We start from the raw sequence: 20,604 nt of genomic DNA, 5'->3' as shown, positions 1-20,604 counted from the left end.
CTCATGGGTTTGAGATTGTGCGCACAATCCACCCCTGGGAAAATTTAAATAATTTTGCCACGAGTGTGGTCCTCCACAAAGGACAAGGGTCATCAAAGTATGAACAACTACCATCCGACCAATTTTCATTATATGATGCCATTTTTCAAAACTAAGAAAATAAACACGAATAAAAATAAAAATAGACCAAGGTAAGAAAAATTAATTACATAAATATTCACAAGTTGGGTATAGAGAAAACTGACCACACTAAGAATTTTTGTATTTCTATCAATGGTAATTGATAATTCCGTTAATTCCCCGGCAACGACGCCAAAATTTGATCACGCCCAACTATGCCTTATAAAAAGGACAATGCGGACGTTGCAAATATAACCTGAGTATTATGCCCAGAGTCGAATCCACAGAGAATTAACCTATCAATCACTATCTTTAGACCTACTAAACTCTTTAGAACCAGTTTCCCAGATGTTTGAATTACAGTTGAAGGTCGCTTTACTAACTACGATTGCAAGTAAATTAAACAGCTGTAAACTAAAATGCTAAGGTTGTAAACAATGATGAGAAGAAGCTAAGGCAAAGATTTCCCCTATTGAAGGAATCCCTTCTGTTTATGCTCATACAAATTTACCAACACATCTCTATCAATCATGAACGCTCATCTTACCGTAAATCTCTCCCGAGTAATCACAGTAATATACTAATTGCACTCTCCCGAGATACACTAGCTTACTTTATTTAGTACAATTCACTTTAGATTACACCCAAGGCTTCGTTATCCCTTATCCCGCCTTTAAACCCGCGATTATAGATTCCTCTTATACTTTGGGAGTGGTGTTGTTCAACAATAACCTAAATATGCACTCTTTTCCAAGTTATGCACACTAAATAGGCACAGCTAATTGAGGATCCTGTCAATTAACTACAACAAGCACAAAGTTGAACAAATAGAGATTGAAACTAGCAATTTGTATTCACATAAACAAGATGTTCATTCCCCAATAGGTTCCATCAAAGCCTTAGACAAAGGATTTAGCTACTCATGGCTATGGGAAAACAAACTAAGATAGAATTCATCATAACTAGCAATAAAAATCAAAGAAAAGAAGAACTATGTTTTTGGGTATTCTCTCACAATAGTTTTTCTTGCCAAGATACTCTAAAATCCAATACATGCCTCTCTTGGGCGAAGTCTCGTATTTAAACTAGGGTTTAGGTCTAAAAATCCCGTGTTTTACACTTTAGTCCCTGAAGTTTTCGGCTTCCGCCGCGGTTCTACCGCGGTCGCAGTCAAACCGCGGCCAAATGCCTTCTCTGAATCTCATTTTATCTGCAACTCTCTTCCACCGCGGTTCTACCGCGATCGCGGTGGAACCGCGGTCAACACAGTTCTCTGAATCTTCAGGCCTGTTTTGCGTGGTTTACTTGGGAAATTTCACAGTTGGCCTCTTTTTCTTCATTTTTGACTCCAAAAGTACTCCCTAGCCTTCCCTGGTCATATATCACCTGCAAATCATGAAAAGCACTAATAAGAGCATTTTGTTATCACTTTTATCATCAAAATTATGCAAGAAGGTGGTTATTTAAGGCGTGATTATAGTTAAATTCACCTATTATCAACATGTTGGATCAATTACATGGATCCAAAATCTTTTCTAAAATTGATCTAAAAAGTGGTTACCATCAGATTCGAATGAATCCCGGAGATGAATGGAAAACTGCTTTTAAGACCAAATATGTCACGACCCAAACCGGATGGGCCGCGACGAGCACCCGGTGCCTTACTCAACCGAGTACCAACATAACATATCTTTCTTATCATACTATCATGGTAAATGAGCTAGAAAACTCGTCATGAGATAACAAGAATGAAACATAGGGTAATACTCAACATCTGACGACCCACCATGATATGCAAACTTATACATGTGACATACGGGCCTATAAGGCCGACATGGCCATTTGTAAACTCATAACATAAGCCGAAAAGGCCATACAAGTATCCATACACTTGACATCTGTCTACAAGCCTCTAAGAGTACCTAATATCATAAAGGTTGGGACAGGGCCCCGCCATACCAATCAATACATATCCAAAGCATACTGACCAAATAGGCAACTCCGGAGCAAGTGGAGTACACCAACACCTTCGCTGAGCTGATAGCCTACTAGGAGGAATGTCAACCTGTCTATCGGGACCTTGTATATTCTTCCCAACCTCAAGCTATGCAATTTCACGGCTCCTTAGTCTTGTACTGAGTATCACCCACGAAACCTGGTCCTTTTTCATCAAAAATAAGTTCCTCAACATGGATACAAGAAGGAGAAAGAGAAACTAGCATGCTGTCCGGACTTTTCAGCACTAGAATCGCGTCGTAACACCCGGAATACCCTAGGGTTTGTGTGGAATTTTGGGGGAGGAGTTGCATGGGTTCAATTAGGTTTTCTTGGTCTGAAATACAGGTGAAATAACTCAGTTTGTATTCCCTTAAAAGACCCCTCTTGGCCGACTTTGGGGCTTTTAATTAAGTCCTCTCATTTTGGCAAGTAGGTGATGCACCTACTTGTCACCTACCAGTCTGCGCTGTCTCACGAAAATGCAAATATCTCTCTACTCCAATATCGTATCGATGAACGGTTTAATGCGTTGGAAACTAGACTCGTAGATCTTCAATTTGATATGTAGATCATCCCCTAATTCCAAGTATATTGGGAGAAAAGCTCAGTTACATTTGACCTAATTTTCAGCACATTTATGAATGGAACTTTGTGATGACCTTTTTCCAACTTTTGTTCCACAACTCGCTTGACTTCAAAACATAACACCAACTATCGTACGTCTAAAACAACTCATAATATAATCTTCTTATAATGTTAAGAACCCTAGTATCACCCCAAAAGTACATGGTAAAACATTCCAATTTGTCGACTTTCGACGAAACTTATTTTCTTCAATTCGTTTAGCTTCTAAACCTTTTAACCCTCTTGCTACTTGGTACTAATGATCTTAAATATTTGTAACCTCCACGTTAACATGATCAACTAACTTTGTAAACTTTTGAAAGATGATTCCCTTTCTGAGCTTACATTAATTGACTTATGATGTATTCTTACGTACGAAAACACGGGGTGTAACATCAGTAATGAAAGGTTTGACTATTACATGCTCCCTTCTTATCTTAATAGTGTGAATGTTATGCGACTTACCATGTTGTCATGCCTTCCAGAGTACTAAAACGTGCATGATTCGTTGCGAACAAGTGATTATTATGCACGGAATGTATGCCTCCGGGTGTGTATAGCAAGGACTTAAATACAAATAATTTTTGTCTAACGTTCAACTTTGGATATATAAAGGTATACTGACAAATATTTACATTCTTTGTAGGCATTTGAACATCTTTTACAACGCCAATTGATCTCTTTGGTTGACAACAGAGGACACGGCCATTCTGTTGAGTTTTGTCCAGTGAGGCTTTTGATCTCATCATATGAACTACATCAGGGACTAAAATCATACCGTTCATGTCCGGTAAGTCACTCTCAAGAACAATTATATTCTTTTAGCCTTTAGTATACCTAGGAGGTCAAGGGTTCGAGCTATATAAACAGCCTCTTGTAGAAATATAGGGTAAGACTGTGTACAATAGACCATTGTGGTCCGGCTTTTTCCTGTTCGCGCATAGCGGGAGCTTAGTGCACCGAGCTACCCTTTTAGTCTGAAGTATACTAGGGTGGTTGCGGATGTCACTTCATGATGGAAACAAGCACACGTCATAAGCAACAACAACAGACCTAGTGAAGACCCACAAGTGGGGTCTGGGGAGGATAGTGTCTAAGTTCCACAAGTGGAGTCTGGGGAGGATAGTGTCTATAACCTTACCCCTATCCTGGGAGGGTAGAGAGGTTGTTTCCGATAAACCCTCGGCTCAAGAAAGATGGGAAGAAACAGTAGAAATAAGCAATATCAACAACAAGGGCCAGAAAGATAGTAACAACAAACTAAGAGCCAGAAAATGGATGAAAGAAGGCAGTAGCAACAAGCAGCAAGTAGAGAAATTTTTTCCTTAGTATCCATCTTCATATCCAATAACGCATAAATATTAATCAACTTTTAATTGGTCCTGGCTTGTTGATTAAAACATTTTTAAAGTCATTTGTTTCTCCCTTTTACTTATTTGTTTTTCGAGTTATTAATTATTATTATTATTATTCAAATTAGCCTTCAAATTATTTGGTGCTTTTGACAACCAGTACTAATTAGCATGTTGTTTTTTCTCATTTGCAGGCAATTCTACATAAACTAATTGACCGTGGAGTATGAAGTGTAACCATCCCTATATGCTTTATATCAGAGAAATTTTGTAAAATATAGTACACAGAATGGTTGTTTAATATGCAAGGATTATACAATTTTCAATAATTATGCTACATTTTTCTCTTTTTTTCTCCTACTTTCATTCCTCTATTTTTTGTCGTCGTCTTTTCATTTCTCAATGTTAAATTTTACTTCATCTTTTGGAGTTGTTATTTTTTGGGCCACAATCAAGGTTACTGGAATTGAACTACCTAATATTACAGTTTGAATTGTGATATATTGTCCACAATACTTTTTAATGTTAAGTTAATGAATTTGTCACAATGTTTTAAAAAAATTCTTTCTTCTAAGTTGCCTTATATATATTTGAGAAGTTTCTACTAATAATAATATTGGATTGATAATTATGCCCGTTTTGTTGAAATTCTAATACATATACAGAGCCAACGCAGCGGAAATTAAATAGGGAACGTACCTTCAGCCATAATTGTTCAAGTGCTGTGGAATCGCCTCGTAAAATTTTGACAGAAAACCTAGAGCCTTCTAGCCTAAGCCTATCGTAGGATGCCAGACTGATGGAGTCACATGTGTATTTATAGGTAGGCTAGGGACTCTTAGGCAAATACTTTAGCCCTAGGGACTTCTCCATAAATTATAATTACCCTAGGGACTCCTAATATATGGTAATTTCTTTCCATCAAAGAAACTACCATATATGCATAACTACAGAATATTATCTGATATATTATTTCCTTTGGGAGACAAGGTAAATAATTTATTACCTTATATGTGGGCCACACTAGAAGTCTCTAGAAGAGACGGTAATTTCTAACGTTCTCCCACTTGGTCCACATATTAAAATCAGATAATCCTTTGTGAGAGATAAACATATAATATGGCCATAAACTTTATCACTCAATTAAAAGTTATGCAACAATCAGTTTAACTAGAATATATTATTACACGAATCATGGCGGTCATGCTTTTAAACAAACACTTCCTTCCATATATTATAATGCACAATATATTCTAACAAAGTGTCCAACAACTTTACGAATGGACTTAATATAAGTCATTCAGAGTCCAACTTTATTGATTCAATGATCACAAATAATACATGAAAATCCAAAAGTGTGCACTGTCATGTATATCAAAATAAACATAATGTCTAGACAGAGTGTTAGAGAGCAAAGCAAGACAAAATTGAGCTACTAAGCCCCATATGGGTTACATGATCCTTGAAAATATTAGCCGACAGACCTTTAGTCATAGGATCAGCAATCATCAAAGTAGTACTAACATGCTCAAAATTCACATCTTGCTTCTTCACATAGTCTCTAACCATCAAGTACTTTATGTCGATGTGCTTGCTTCGGCTGCCACTTTTATTATTCTTAGAAGAAAAGAAAACTGCAACTGAATTGTCACAAAAGATTCTCAATGGCCTTGAAATGGAATCGACAATCCTAAGGCCGGAAATAAAGTTCTTCAACCATAACGCCTGTGATGTAGCTTCATAGCATGCTATAAATTCAGCTTCCATTGTGGATGTTGCAACAATGGTCTGCTTGACACTTCTCCAAGATACAACTCCTCCAGCAAGAAGGAAAATGTATCCTGAAGTAGATTTACCAGTGTCTTTGCATCCACCCAGATCAGAGTCTAAATATCCAATCACCTCCAATAAGTCAGAGTATTTGTATGTGAGCTTAAAATCCTTGGTTCCTTGCAAATATCTCAAGACCCTTTTACCAGCTTTCCAATGGTCAAGACCAGGGTTACTTTGATATCTGCCAAGCATTCCTACCGCAAAAGCAATATCAGGTCTAGTACAGACCTGTGCATACATAAGGCTCCCAACGAGCGAAGCATAGGGAATGTATTTCATTTGCTCCTTTTTCAATGCATTTTGTGTGTGAGCACGTGATTTTTGCCCTAAGCAATAATTCCCAAAACTTCAAACAAAATAATTTTTTCTAGTATTTTATAAATTTTGTGAATTTTGTGGCATTCTTTGGTAATTGTTGCATTTTTATTTGTGCATTTTAATCCATATGAAAATACAAAAATATGCATTGGCATTTAGGGATTTAATTTCACAATTGTAGTATTAATTAGTTTTAGAATAAAATGTAAAGAAAATTGCGAGAAAATAGTTCTTTGCATTGTTAATTATTGCATTTGTCTTTAAATAGAGTTATAAGTAATTTTAGGAGTTAAATAGTGTAATTAGGTCTTTGCTTTGTTTTAGCATTTTATAAAATCAGAAAAAAATAAATAAATACAAAAATAGATAAAAGATAAAAGAAAAAAAAGGGGAAAAAGAAAAATTAAAAAATGGTCTTAATTGGAGACCGAATTTGGGCCAAAATCGGTCAGCCCAAACGAAATACCCCAATCCAGGCCGGTCCATACCCGTCCCAACCCGGTCCAGTCCCACACCCCACCCAAAACGACGTCGTTGGTTAAGTTTTAATCTGGACCGTCGAGGTTAATTGATCAGACGGCCCAGAAGTCCCCAACCCTTGATATATAAATGTCCGAACCACCCCTACCCCCTCAGAACCCCCTACCCTCATCGTCTCTCTAACCCTAACCATGTAACACCACCGTAACCCCACCATCTGCCACCGTCCCTCCGCCGTCCGCCGCCGGCCGAAAATCGTCGTCGCCGGCGGCGATGCTCCGATCAACCCCAAAATTACACCACCGGTTCTCCTCGTTCCCCTCTTTCCAACCCTGCCCTTGGTTTCCCTCGAATCTCGCCAGAGCTCGTCGAATATCCCGTTAAAATTTTCCGGCCAAGTCGCCGGTTACGCCAAATGGTCCCAAATTAACACCATGGGACCGCCTTGACCTCCTCTACCCAACCCCCATAGCCGCTTGGCTCGAATATAACCAGAACGGCTCGAATATCTATTTCAAGTTTTCCGGCCAAAACCCTAAAATGGCCAAAGTACATGCAACTGATGTCAAAGGGCCCCTGGACCTCCCTCGTGACGAATTCAATGTCAATAGCCCTCAAATCTCGTTGGAGATCATTCGATTTTGAATCTGTAATTAACGAGTGAGTTCTCGTTCTTCTTTCTGGTTTCTTTGTTTATTTTCCTTCTTTTCCTGTTTAAATCCCTCTGTTAGTTTTGCTATCATGTTTGTCGGTGTCCAATTAATTTTCATTTTTAGCTTGGTTAATGATCGACTGGTTTGATTATTAGATTAGAGCTCATTTTATGTTGATTCAATACTAATTTTGTTAGGCTGATTCGATTAGAGTCTGTTTTAGGTATTAGTTTAAACCCTGCGTTGTTAATTTTTAATTAATTTTGTGTAGGTTTGACTGGTTTTAATTTGTTATACAGTGTAGTCTAAGTTGTTAATCAGTGTGCTAGGGGGTTTGTTTGATTTCGGTTATTTGGAGTAAATCAGTAGGTTTTCCCTTTGTTTAAGTAATGTTTTTCTTAATGATAATTGATTCTGGTCTTGGTCTTTAATTTTGGTTCTCATTTGAATTGTTGACTCGTTTAGTGAATTAGACCAGTTTTGATTAACAATTCAGGTAGATTTAAGTTCCATGTTCTGAGTAATTAACTACAGCTACTGACTAAGGTTAAGAGGGGCTGGGGTTAGTTAGCCTAGGTTAGTAATTTAAGGGTAAGGACAGGGTTAAAGTAGGCATTGTACAGTAAGGGAATCTTGCAGTAACAGATTAAGAAGCCCCTAGAAGCTTCTAGGTGGAGGAGAGCTGCAATTTCTGATTTTTAATAGCATTAACTTGAGAAACAAGTCACAACCTTAGGGACAAAAATGAAAATAAGTGAGGGACTAATGGGTAAAATTTGAATCTGAAGCTGCACCCTAATTTTGCCTATAAAATGGCATTAACCTGCCTTGTTGAAAAGTTTTTTTGGCAGCCATCTAAACCCCCCCAAACAAGGCATTCTACCAGTTCTGGGAGCCCAAAAGTTCCCTCCAAAGTATCCTTTCAGTTTTTCCAGATCTGAAATCAGAAGTTTCAAAATTCAAAAGCCAAAAACAACAGAAATTACAGAAAAATCCGAAAATACTGTTTTGTTCAATTTCTTAGGTTAATTTCAAGTTTTAGTGGTTGATTCGCATTTCTTAACTCAATTTCTGGTAGCTGAAGTTCAGAAGTAGTCCTGGTTTGAGTTCAAGTAGGTTTTGAGTTCAATCAAGTCAGTGTTGGGTCAACTTATTAGGTGCTGGTTGCTGTGATGTATTCCTGGGCTTTGTGAAGTGTCTTGGTTTAAAATCGCTCCTGAACTGCTGCTGAGAGTTGTTGTTACTACTGCTGACTCTATCCTTCTGCTTTCCTTTGCAAATTCCAGGTACACAGTTTTGACCCACTGATGTAGCACCAATTTGGAGTGAAATGAACGATGTTCCAGCTTGTGTTCATTTGAATATCTGAAATATTTATCCTTACTTGTTTGAATTATATTAAACCAGTGATTGTGCAATTAGGACTGTTTTATTTAACGTATGGCAGACTGTTTAATTGGATTGTTTGGACTGTTTTTGGACTTCAGCAGGATGAAATGTCGATTGCTACAGTTTTCATGCTTAATTAGGTAGTAGGTGTAATACGTGCATGCATAATTGTAATCATAGAGAAATTTGTTAGTTTAGATGTTGAATTTAAATTCAAGTTTTTTAGCATGTTGATTCATAACTGAGAAAATTATAGTCCAGTGAACTAGGATTCTGAATTTGACATTAAGCGTTTCAATTTTGCCTTTTAAAAATTCGAATTGTGTATGTATTCTTTTGGATGGTTTTGAGCGTCAACGGGCAGAATATAGGTGTTAACCAAATGATTGAAAATGGCTATAACACGGTGCTCTGCTGGGTTTAAATTTCAGATCCTGTCTCAATTTAAGCTTTGTTTCTGGGCTCAAATGCAAGGCCCAGACAGTTATTGTCCAGCTTCATAGCTGAAACTTGTGTGTAATATACCCTGGGCCTGGTCCTTTCAATAGCAGGCCCAAGTTGTACGATCAATGGGATGTTGCAGAATATATGTTCCTCATCAAGTCTCTTTACTAACAATGTTGGTTAATTGATCATGCCTTTGTAGAGACAATTTTGGTCAGGAGAGAATAGTTTACTTTAGGATTGGCCTTTAAATAATAAATGAGATGTGACTCGCCAAATAAACAAACAAATTGCGGGGCCCTCAATAAATGCTATAAAATACTTAGAATTCGGGTGAACCGCTTAGCGAATTTCATGGTTTTCCCCAAAGATAATACCTCATTAGTCACTCTAGGCTGTTTTAATAAACTTACCTTCGCAGTTACGGGTGCACATTTATATGACCCAAATCCAAATCTCAACAGAGTCGAAGTGTGTTGACAATCACGGGTGCACTGGTGCGACGTGGTTCGAGACGCACTTTCACGACGTTGCAATTCTTATAAAAAAAAATATAACAATAAAAGCGGTTTACTAATAAAGGGCGCATGAGCTAGAACACGTTTTGAAATCAGATAAAATCAAATACAATAGTTGAGCGACCGTGCTAGAACCACGGAACCCGGGAATGCCTAACACCTTCTCCCGGGTTAACAGAATTCCTTACTTGGATTTCTGGTTCGCGGACTGCTAACAGAGTCATAATTTCCGCGGTTCGGGATTCAACTGGTGACTTGGGACACCCTTAATCTCCCAAGTGGCGACTCTGAAATCTTAATAATAAATCCCGTTCCGATTGTCACTTCAAGTTGGAAATAACTCCCTTTATTATACCCTCTTCCGCGGGTGTAGTGCGAAAAGGAGGTGTGACATTGTGGACATTGATTCAATGAGAATTTGTCACCTTTAATTATGGGTGCTGCTATAGGTGAACAGTTCTTCATCCTGAATCTTTCCAGAATTCTTTCAATGTAGGCCTTTTGAGACAGTCCAAGTAATCTTTGGGATCTGTCTCTGTGAATCTCTATGCCAATAACATAAGAGGCTTCACCCATATCCTTCATCTCAAAATTCTGGATAAGGAACTGTTTAGTCTCGTGCAACAATCCCAAGTCACTACTTGCAAGCAAAATATCATCCACATATAGGACTAGGAAAATATATTTGCTCCCACTTATCTTAAGGTATATACATTGATCAATGATGTTCTCCGTATGAAATTTAATATACCATTGGCGGGAAGCCTGCTTTAGCCCATAAATAGATTTATTCAACTTGCAAACAAGGTGGCTTTTGTCCTTATCACAAAATCCTTCAGGCTGACGCATGTATACCTCCTCTTTAAGATCTCCATTCAGGAAAGCTGTTTTCACATCCATTTAATGTAACTCTAAATCAAAATGAGCTACTAATGCCATGATTATTCTCAATGAATCCTTCTTTGATACTGGAGAGAAGGTTTCATGGTAATCAATGCCTTCTCTTTGAGTAAAACCCTTGGCTACAAGTCTGGCTTTATATCGTTCGATATTACCAGATGAGTCTCTTTTAGTTTTAAGACCCACTTGGAACCTATGGTAGAGGATCCTTTTGGTAATTCGACGAGATCCCAGACTTTATTTTTAGCCATAGATTCTAACTCTTCTTTCATGGCATCATACCAAAGTGTGGATTTTTCTCCACTCATGGCTTGTGAAAACGAGCATGGATCATCTTTTAGTCCAATATCATAATCAGACTCTTGGAGATACACAATATAGTCACTAGAAATTGCTGATTTGCGAACTCTTGAGGATTTTCTTACTCCCACTGGTTCAGGCACTTCTTTAGTGGGTTTAGGTAAAACGGGTTGATCTTCATGTGTCTCCTCAAGTGGTGGTGGATCTTGAACTTGTTGTTGTTCAGATAATTCATGAGAATTTTTCTGAGCAACATTCAAGTTTCCAATACATAAAGGTACCACAGGTGGTTCCCTTATTTCTTTCAATTCCACCCTTTGAGTCAAACCACTCCCACTTTCTTCATGTTCCTCAAGAAATTTAGCATTTCTAGCCTCAACAATTTTAGGAGAATGAGAAGGACAATAAAACTTAAATCCCTTAGAGTTAACTGCATAGCCTATAAAATAACCGCTTATTGTTCTTTCATCCAACTTCTTTAGTTGTGGATTATAAACCCTCACTTCAGTTGGACATCCCCAAACGTATAAATGATTTAAACTAGGTTTCCATCCTTTCCATAACTCAAAAGGTGTCTTGGGGACAGCCTTGGATGGAACCCTATTTAAAATATACGCAGCGGTTTTTAAGGCTTCACTCCATAAGGATAAAGGTAAACTTGATCTGCTAATCATGCTTCTTACCATGTCCATTAATGTCCGGTTTCTTCTTTCTGCCACACCATTTTGTTGTGGTGTTCCTGGCATAGAATATTGAGCAATTATACCTTCACTTTCAAGGAACTCAGCAAATGGACCCTTAACTTGTCCCTTATCTGTGTACCTGCCATAATATTCTCCACCCCTATCAGATCTTATAATTTTGATCTGGGCACCAGTTTGTTTCTCTACTTCTGTCTTGTAAACTTTAAAAGCATCAAGTGCTTCTGATTTGTTAAACAGAAAATAAAGATACATATATCTTGAATAGCCATCAATAAACGAGATGAAATATCTCTCACCATTCAAGCAAGGGGTAGGAAAAGGTCCACATATGTCTGTATGTATGATCTCAAGTAATTGAGAACTCCTTTTGGCACCTTTAGTTGATTTGCTGGTCTGCTCACCCTTTATGCAGTCCACACAAGTCCCAAAGTCAGAAAAATCAAGAACTTTTAGAACTCCTTCATCAACCAACCTTTTGACTCTATCAATAGAGATGTGTCCCAATCTCTTGTGCCAAAGACTTGATGAGCTCTCATTGATAATACACCGCTTAGTGCCAATTTATTTATCATGCAAAGTTAATACATTACATTCAAATGTGGGGTCTAGCTCAAGTTTATATAAATTTCCATTCAAATTTCCAAAACCATTAACTTTATTATCTTTCAAAACTTTCACAGAAGGATAATGAAAATTCAAATCATAACCGCTAATCAATAGTCTTGAAAGAGAAATTAAATTTCTAGAATATTCTAGAACATAAAAAGTATTTTCTAAATCTAAGTGAAAACCATCCTTCAAAATGAGCCTATAAGTCCCCACGCCTTCCACACGTGAACGCGTCCTATTGCCAGAATAGACGTATTGTTCACTTCCTATCGGCTTCCTCAGAGTTAGAAAGCCCTGCATGATTTTGGCAATGTGAATTGTAGCACCAGAATCAATCCACCATGTATTATCAGAAACTTCAGTAAAATTAGATTCATAACATACAAAGGTAAAATTACCTTTCTTCTCAAGCCATTTCTTGTATTTCAGGCAATCCTTCTTCCAGTGTCCCTTCTTCTTACAGAAACGACAAGCATCTTTATCAAAGGTGCTTTTCTTCTTCATGGGAACACTTTTGCCCTTCTTTGCATTTCTCTTACCACGAATCACCATATTAACACTTTCAGGTATCTCATGCTTCAACCTCTCTTCTTCTTGAACACACATGGTCAAAAGTTCATTGGTTGACCATTTATCCTTATGTGTGTTGTAAGAAATCTTAAACGGACCATATTCTGCAGGAAGTGAGTTGAGAATGAAATTCACAAGAAATGGTTCAGACATATCAACCTCAAGGGACTTGAGTTTAGCAGCAATGTCTCTCATCTCCATAATGTGCTCACGCACTGTACGACTTCTGTCGAAAGTCATACTTGAGAGTCTCTTCATAAGGGTGCTGGCCAAAGCCTTGTCAGAGCTTACGAATTGTTCATCAATGGCCTTCATGTAAGTTTAACCTTATCGCTATTAGGGATAGAACCCCTAATGCTTTGGCTTATGTGAGCTTTTATGAGCATTAAACTTAAGCGATTAGATCGCTCCCACCGCTCATAATTAGCCTTAGCGGCTGACGTACTTGATTCCGTGGGAATAGGTGGTTCATCCACACGGAGTGCCAGCTCTAGATCCGAGCACCCTAAAGTGAAAATGACTTTCTCCTTCCATTCAGTATAATTGTCACCAGAAAGCATTGGAATCCGAGCATTCTCATTAAAAATAGCGGTAGGAAAAGCGGTAAAGACTGCAAAACAAGGGTAAACATACATAAGCTATGAAGTACAATCCATCAAAGGTGAATCGCATAAAATACCGATTCATAGTAAATTCTAGACCTTCCTGTGGGCAGAGGTTGCAACCCATGCATAGAATTTACTAACTTTATTAGACTAGTAAACCAAAACACATAGAAATTTATCTGTACCTGTGGGCATAAGATAATTTTAACTTAAAGGTTTACTATCTCATTCCAATTAATCTCACTAAAATGGTTACCTCCCTGTAGGGCCAAGTTACCATTTTAATAAGATAACTGGACTAAGTGGATGCCATTATAATTTCAGTCACAAAACTTTATGTGATTAAACAACTTAATTTCTTTTATATAAAATATTCAAAATGCCGTGGCTACTCCTAAGTACATGCATAAAAGAAAACTCATATGACATCTCAAAATAGTTAAGCTTTATAATCAACTCAAACAGTACGTTGATTAGATTCACAATGAGTACACACGTTACTTAAGCAAAAATGCTTTTAAACCTCAAGCACAAAAGTAACTCAATTCTTATAAATAATCAGAATATTATAAGAACTTGTAGCTAATTTATGAAAACATAATTTGTAATCTTATGCAAATTGGTTAGACAGTGAGTGCGTCGGGAATAAAGCCTTAATTGCTAAGTGGCTTTACAAAATGTTTAAAAGGCTCTAAAGTTTTACTAGGACAGTAAGTTGATTCATGCCCCAAGAAACAAGAATCTTTTCTTTTAGATAATTACAGAGAGAATCAATGAATATATAAGGACAACCAATGTTTTAAAAGGCGGGGCGTGAGGCGAGGCGTTTTATCTCTGACGAGGCGAGGCGTAAGCCTTGAGACATGGGGCGTAAGTCCCACGGATCTTTAAATTTTACTAATTTCAAGAATTTTAAGATAGTATAAAATAAAAAATAATTATAAAAATTAAACTTTAAATCACAAAATTATAACAAATAATCTATTTAAAATATTTATAAATTATAATTCAACTATGAATAACGAAAAGTATGACATATATCATAATATGCAAATTAGCTACAATGTCGTTACAACTCAAACATCAAAAGTAATGCATTCGATACGAAATCTTATATGTATCTCTTAAGGAGTAATGAATCTTGAAAGAATTTTGATACTATAATTTGATATTTTTCTTAAAATACTCCTTTTATTTAATATGTTTTTTATTTGAAAGAGAATTTATATAAAAATATAATTCACAATTTAAATATGATTCTCTTGCATGATTTATTTTTAAGTTTCTACAAGTTAATAAAGTGACACATAATTTACCATAAAATACCATGATAACTAATTATTTGTAAATAGTTACTAGCTAATACTGAGCTATTAAAATAATAAGTATTATATCTCGTAAACGTGAAAAAATAATATTTAGAAAAAAGATTATAAAAAAAATTATGGACTATTAGATATTAAAGACATAACAAAAGTTAATAAATAAATATTTTTTAAATGAAAGATTTATTTAAAATTAACTATCATAGCAGTCTTAGTGGATAACGTGCAATAATTTTTATTTTAATTATGACATAAAATACTCTCAACTTAATGATTTATGATTAAGAAAAAAGTAATTTTGAATAGTCAACGATTTATTTTCACATCTAGGATTTACAAGGTTAGTTACATACAATTACATAAAGTTCTATTAGGCGAACCCAGTACGCTGGGCGTTGGGCGTGTCAGGGGCATAGGCCCCGATGGCCGAGGCGTAAGTTTCACGGAACTAAGCCCCACGCATAAACCCAGGGGCGTTTTACAAGTACCCTGCCCCGAGGCGAGTCCCGGGCGAATCTCAATTCTGCATTTTAAAACAGAGAGGACAACTAAAACAATTAAGTAATAGGCAGTCTCGTTTCCTTTAAATTGAACCATCTAGTTAAAGAATTCAACTACAATCTTGATCAAAATTGAAACAAAGACCTTCCATAAATTCATTGCTTAAAAGGCAACAACTAAATTCACGTTCCAAGGAATGAGGTTAACAAATTAGTTAATTAACCTCGCCATGATCCATACGGAGAAAACGAAAGGCACAAGTTTCAAAACAAGTAAAGAGATTATTTTATAATAAGCAAATAAATATATCTCCCTTTGAGCGGTATTATTAAGAAAACAATTCTAAACAAAGAAAGACAGTCTAATGATCAATTATCCAAACAGCCAGTTTCTTTATGCAAGGGAGAAGTGCAATTGATCATAAACAACAAAATTATATGGATCAAGTGATTAAACGGATACTACTTGTTCGTTGTCCTTTAACCGTGTATGCAAACATCACGAATCTGTCATGTTTGTAATCTCTTAAACTACTGAGATCTATGTAATACACTTAGACTTTATAAAAAATAGAAAAATAACTTATACATAGAACACATATATATTGATAATCAACATCGATTCACATCCTTTTGCAAAGATCACAACAAAGTTGTCGGATTACTCATGACGGGCAAATCCAAAACTGAACAACATAGCTAAAGGATGGCTCTGATACCACATGTTGAAATTCTAATATATATACAGAGCCAACGCAGCGGAAATTAAACAGGGAACGTACCTTCAGCCATAATTGTTCAAGTGTTGTGGAATCGCCTCGTAAAACTTTGACAGAAAACCTAGAGCCTTCTAGCCTAAGCCTATCGTAGGATGCCAGACTGATGGAGTCACAGACGTATTTATAGGTAGGCTAGGGACTCTTAGGCAAATACTTTAGCCCTGGGGACTTCTCCATAAATTATAATTACCCTAGGGACTCCTAATATATGGTAATTTCTTTCCATCAAAGAAACTACCATATATGCATAACTACAGAATATTATCTGATATATTATTTCCTTTGGGAGGCTAGGTAAATAATTTATTACCTTATATGTGGGTCACACTAGAAGTCTCTAGAAGAGACGATAATTTCTAACACGTTTATCATGAAAATATACTTTACACGCATAAAATAATGTAAGTTCAGAGCCCTTCTCATGTTCCATTTCTCTCTTATTCTCAACTTATTTCAATCATTTTCATATCTTAAATCACGACACCATTTTCGGTTAATCGTAAATATTAAGCACGTTTAGGGGTCATTAACAATTCAAGATTTAAAACGAAATCTAAGTGGGTTTGTTCATATAAACTCAAAATCTTGAAAACGCTCGCAATTATTATCTCAATTTTAAGAGTTAAAAGATGAACCACATATTAAATCAAAGCTCTCAAAGAGGAATGAAATTCTTAAGGTCCCAGTTCAAATTTGGAAATTCAACATGAAATTACAGCAACCAATTTTGGATTACAAAATCATAAACTCTACTAATGTATAGTGTATCATACAAATACTATAAAATTAGACAGACATGAGACAACCCCTGTATTCAAATCCATTTTTATTCATGAACAGAAAGAAAATATCTTGACTTTATTTATTTTCATACAAAAAAGAAAAAATGTCAGATATGTTCCTCTACTATAGAAATTATCCAAGTTTATCCCTAATTCTACTATTGGTCCAAATTTGTCCCTACCGTTAAGAAAGCAGACAAACATATCCCCAACCTAACGACTGTCCACCGTGGCAAGGGACCCACTCATCAAAAAATGCCACAAAATTAACTCTAAATTTTTTTTTCTTCTTTTACCTAACACCTTAATCCCTTGCCCTCCACCATTACAGCAACCTTAACTACTAAACCCATGAAAGAACTGGGTATTTAGTACTTTGTGGCAGCGCCTTGAAGGGTTGAACCATCGTCCTCCGCCTTGAACCACACTGAGACAACCTTCCACCACCATTTTCAACCTCAGTCAACTATCCTTCTCCACCCCCCCCCCCCCACCTCTTCCCGAAAGAAAAAATCGCTAGTCTTCATTTGTTAAAATCGTTGGTCTTCACTGTTGGGTAAAACAAAAAGGACTCAATAATTAAAATTGCTTGCTCCCCTTGGCTTGGTTAATAAACTGTGTAGGTTTAATACACCACATTCACTCACCGTTATCTTAACACCAAATCTTCCTCTTCAGTCTCTTACCTACATTTTTAGATTACAAAATTAATTTTCCAATTTTTTCTATCAATTCACAGAGAAAAAAGAGGGATTTAGGTGGTCTCAAATATCAAACCTATCAAAACTTTCTAGGATTCCGTTACTTACAATTTCTTGATCTTTCTCTGTTGTTCTTTGCTTTTTTGGATTAAGCAGGAAATTAATCAATAAGAAAAAATCAGAAATCTTGATGGGTTTATTTTCTTCTGATTCTTATTTTTTCTTTTCTTGGTGTTACTGATATATTTTCTAGATTTGTATAAAAAAACGGAAGAATGGAGCTTGGGAAATCTAAAAATAGTGAAAGAAAAAGGGTTATAGCTTTTTCGAGTGCTAATGGAGAAGGGTAAATATAGGGCTGTAATTTTGCCCATCTTTTAATTGATTATCATAATCGCTAGTGTTTTGTTTGATAAGTAATGGTTCTATGTGGTTTTGCCATCCATGGAGGTCGGTGAGGTGAAATGGAAGGTAAATAATGGTAGAGGGCAAGGGAGAGAAAGGGGACGGCTTCTAATGTTACGGAAAAGGAGAAAGAAAAAAGAGAAGGAAAAAGAATAAAAATTAATGACGTGGCATTTTTTATTGATTGGGTCCCTTGCCACAGTGGACAGCCCGGTGCACTAAGCTCTCGCTATGCGCGGGGTCCGGAAAAGGGCTGGACCACAAGGGTCTATCGTACGCAGCCTTACCCAATATTTCTGCAAGAGGCTGTTTCCACGGCTTGAACCCGTGACCTCCTGTTCACATGGAGGCAAAGTACAAATAGGAAACAACAGACTGAAAGCCATTCTATATATTGACCTTCTTTATTTTCTTACGAATTAGAGGAAACAAGAAACACTAGACTCACAAATGGAGAATAGGGATTTGAAGCAAATTACATTGAAATTAATGTAGTTTTAGATTTGGCACTATTGGGCTCCCGGATATCCCCCACAACTACAACACACCCAACAATCGTTACAGTCAGTTGCAGTTACACAACGTCGACCACATGTATTTGTAAAATATGGCCCACGTGAGTATTTTGATTTAATATAAATATATTTTGTTAAATTAATATTTGGATAAAATTAGGGGAAGTTAATTATGGTCATAACTCCCCACTAACCCACTTTGATGGAAAGTGGGGGAAGTTAATTATGGTTATAACTCCCCACTAAACCACTTTGATGGAAAGTGGGAATTAACTGATGGTCCCTCTCTCTGTCTATTAAAAGGAAAAATAGCGTACTCCATCTATTCTATTCTGAAAAGAACATAGAAAAGGAAAAGAGAGAGAAATACTGATTTTCTCAAGAACAGCAACTCTGAAGAAGACTTTCGCTCAATTTAATTAAGAAAACACATCATGGATTCAGGTAAGTTTTCTTAATTGAAGTTATTGTATCTCTATTTTATGTGAAAATCATATAGTTCCACGGTTCTGAATAATTGAAAGGATTTATTATAGATTGTTTATAAATCACAATCTAGAATTGAGAAAATCCTAACATGTGGTATCAGGAGCACAGGTTTAGGAACTAATGATTTTCCGCTAAAATTAACGTTTCCTTAATTTTGTGAATCCTAATTGTGTATTCAAGGAACTTCACAATTACTGTCAATAGTAATAGCGAAGCAGATATAAATTGATTTTTATGTGTTGATGACCAATAGTATATTTGATTTCATGATCCTGTTCGCTTTATGGATTCGACAAGTAAAAGATTTGCTTCAAATACTTGACTTCATAATTAGTAAGTAAACGTGAAATTGTGAAAACTATATTCATCACACTAGTTAGACACAGTAGAATACTTATGAATTTATTGGATTCGCCGATGTGGATTCAATGATAAAATCCATACTTAAGAATTATATTTGGAAGAATACCGTTTCAAAATTTCATTGGAATTATAAACATGAGGTTCGTTAATCACCAAAGTGATCGAATCATTATGAATAATTAATTCCAAAATAATAATTTGTTATACCCAATTACCCATAAGTTTTGATGTTTATAAACGACATGATGGATATTTTTTGTGGGTAAATTGAAGTTCTTGATTATAAGACATTTATGGATCGCCCAAAGGTTGATTGTTTGTTCTTATAATTACTGAACATTAAATCGATAATTTAAATGTATCGTTAGTTTTATTTATTTATCCAAAGATAGTAAATACTACTAACTTGTACGTTAAAATTATCGAATTATGTAAAATTTATTTAAGCATCATTATGTTAAAAAAGAAAGTATTTTGTGTTACGCCCAAAGGTGGACATCAATATATATTTAAGAGTAAAACATAAACCATTCTGAATTTAACGATATATTTAATTTTAACTCAAAGCATTAATGAATGGGCATATTTTATTTGCAGCACTTGCTCTTCATTCGCACTCCGCTTCTGTTATGACCTTTATCGGACTCAACTTCTCAGATTGGTGCGAACAGATAAAATTCCATCTTGGAGTTTTAGATCTTGATGTTGCACTTTATACTGAGAGGCCAACAGTTATTACTGAAACTAGTAGTACTGAAGAAAGGTCCTATTTTAAGTACTGGGACAGGTCTAACAGATTAAGCCTAATGTTTATACGAATGAATATTGCGGGCAACATTAAGACTACTCTTCCCAAAACTGAAAGCGCGAAAGAACTTCTGAAACTTGTGGAAGAATGCTCTCAAACTGCTGATAAGTCTCTTGCTGGGACACTAATGGGTACTTTAACCACCATAAAATTTGATGGTTCGCGTACCATACATGAGCATGTCATTGAAATGACAAATATAGCAGCAAGACTTAAGACTTTGGGAATGGAAGTGGATGAGAATTTCCTTGTTCAATTCATTATTAACTCATTACCATCTGAGTATGGTCCTTTCTAAATGAACTACAACACCATGAAAGACAAATGGAACGTGCATGAACTGCACGGTATGCTGGTTCAAGAGGAAACAAGGTTGAAGAATCAAGGAACCCACTCCATTAATCTTGTAGGCCATCAAGGAGCTGGAAAGAAAGGAAAGAAACATGGAAAAGTTAAGCAGAGGCAACATAATGTCAATGAGTCCTCTTCTTAAGTACGTAAGAAGGAACACAAGAATGAT

The 20,604-nt window shown here is 36.2% G+C and overlaps 1 protein-coding gene and 1 pseudogene across 1 annotated transcript; both read left to right on the top strand.

Moving 5' to 3' along the window:
- The window catches only part of LOC109232520, a 23,320-nt pseudogene extending 18,996 nt beyond the window's left edge, over positions 1 to 4,324 (top strand).
- LOC109232510 lies at positions 19,849 to 20,382 on the top strand. Its single transcript, XM_019398281.1, has one exon. It carries the CDS (start codon positions 19,849 to 19,851, stop codon positions 20,380 to 20,382), a length of 534 nt encoding a protein of 177 aa, XP_019253826.1.

The sequence above is a fragment of the Nicotiana attenuata genome, chromosome 1 (genome assembly GCF_001879085.1).
Source record: "Nicotiana attenuata strain UT chromosome 1, NIATTr2, whole genome shotgun sequence".
Taxonomy (NCBI): Eukaryota; Viridiplantae; Streptophyta; class Magnoliopsida; order Solanales; family Solanaceae; genus Nicotiana; species Nicotiana attenuata.
The sequence above is the reverse complement of the archived record's forward strand: the minus strand, read 5'-3'. Positions and strand labels throughout refer to the sequence as shown.

Coding starts and splice junctions, on each gene's coding strand:
- LOC109232510 (XM_019398281.1), top strand. CDS start 19,849: ATGAATGGGCATATTTTATTTGCAGCACTTGCTCTTCATTCGCACTCC.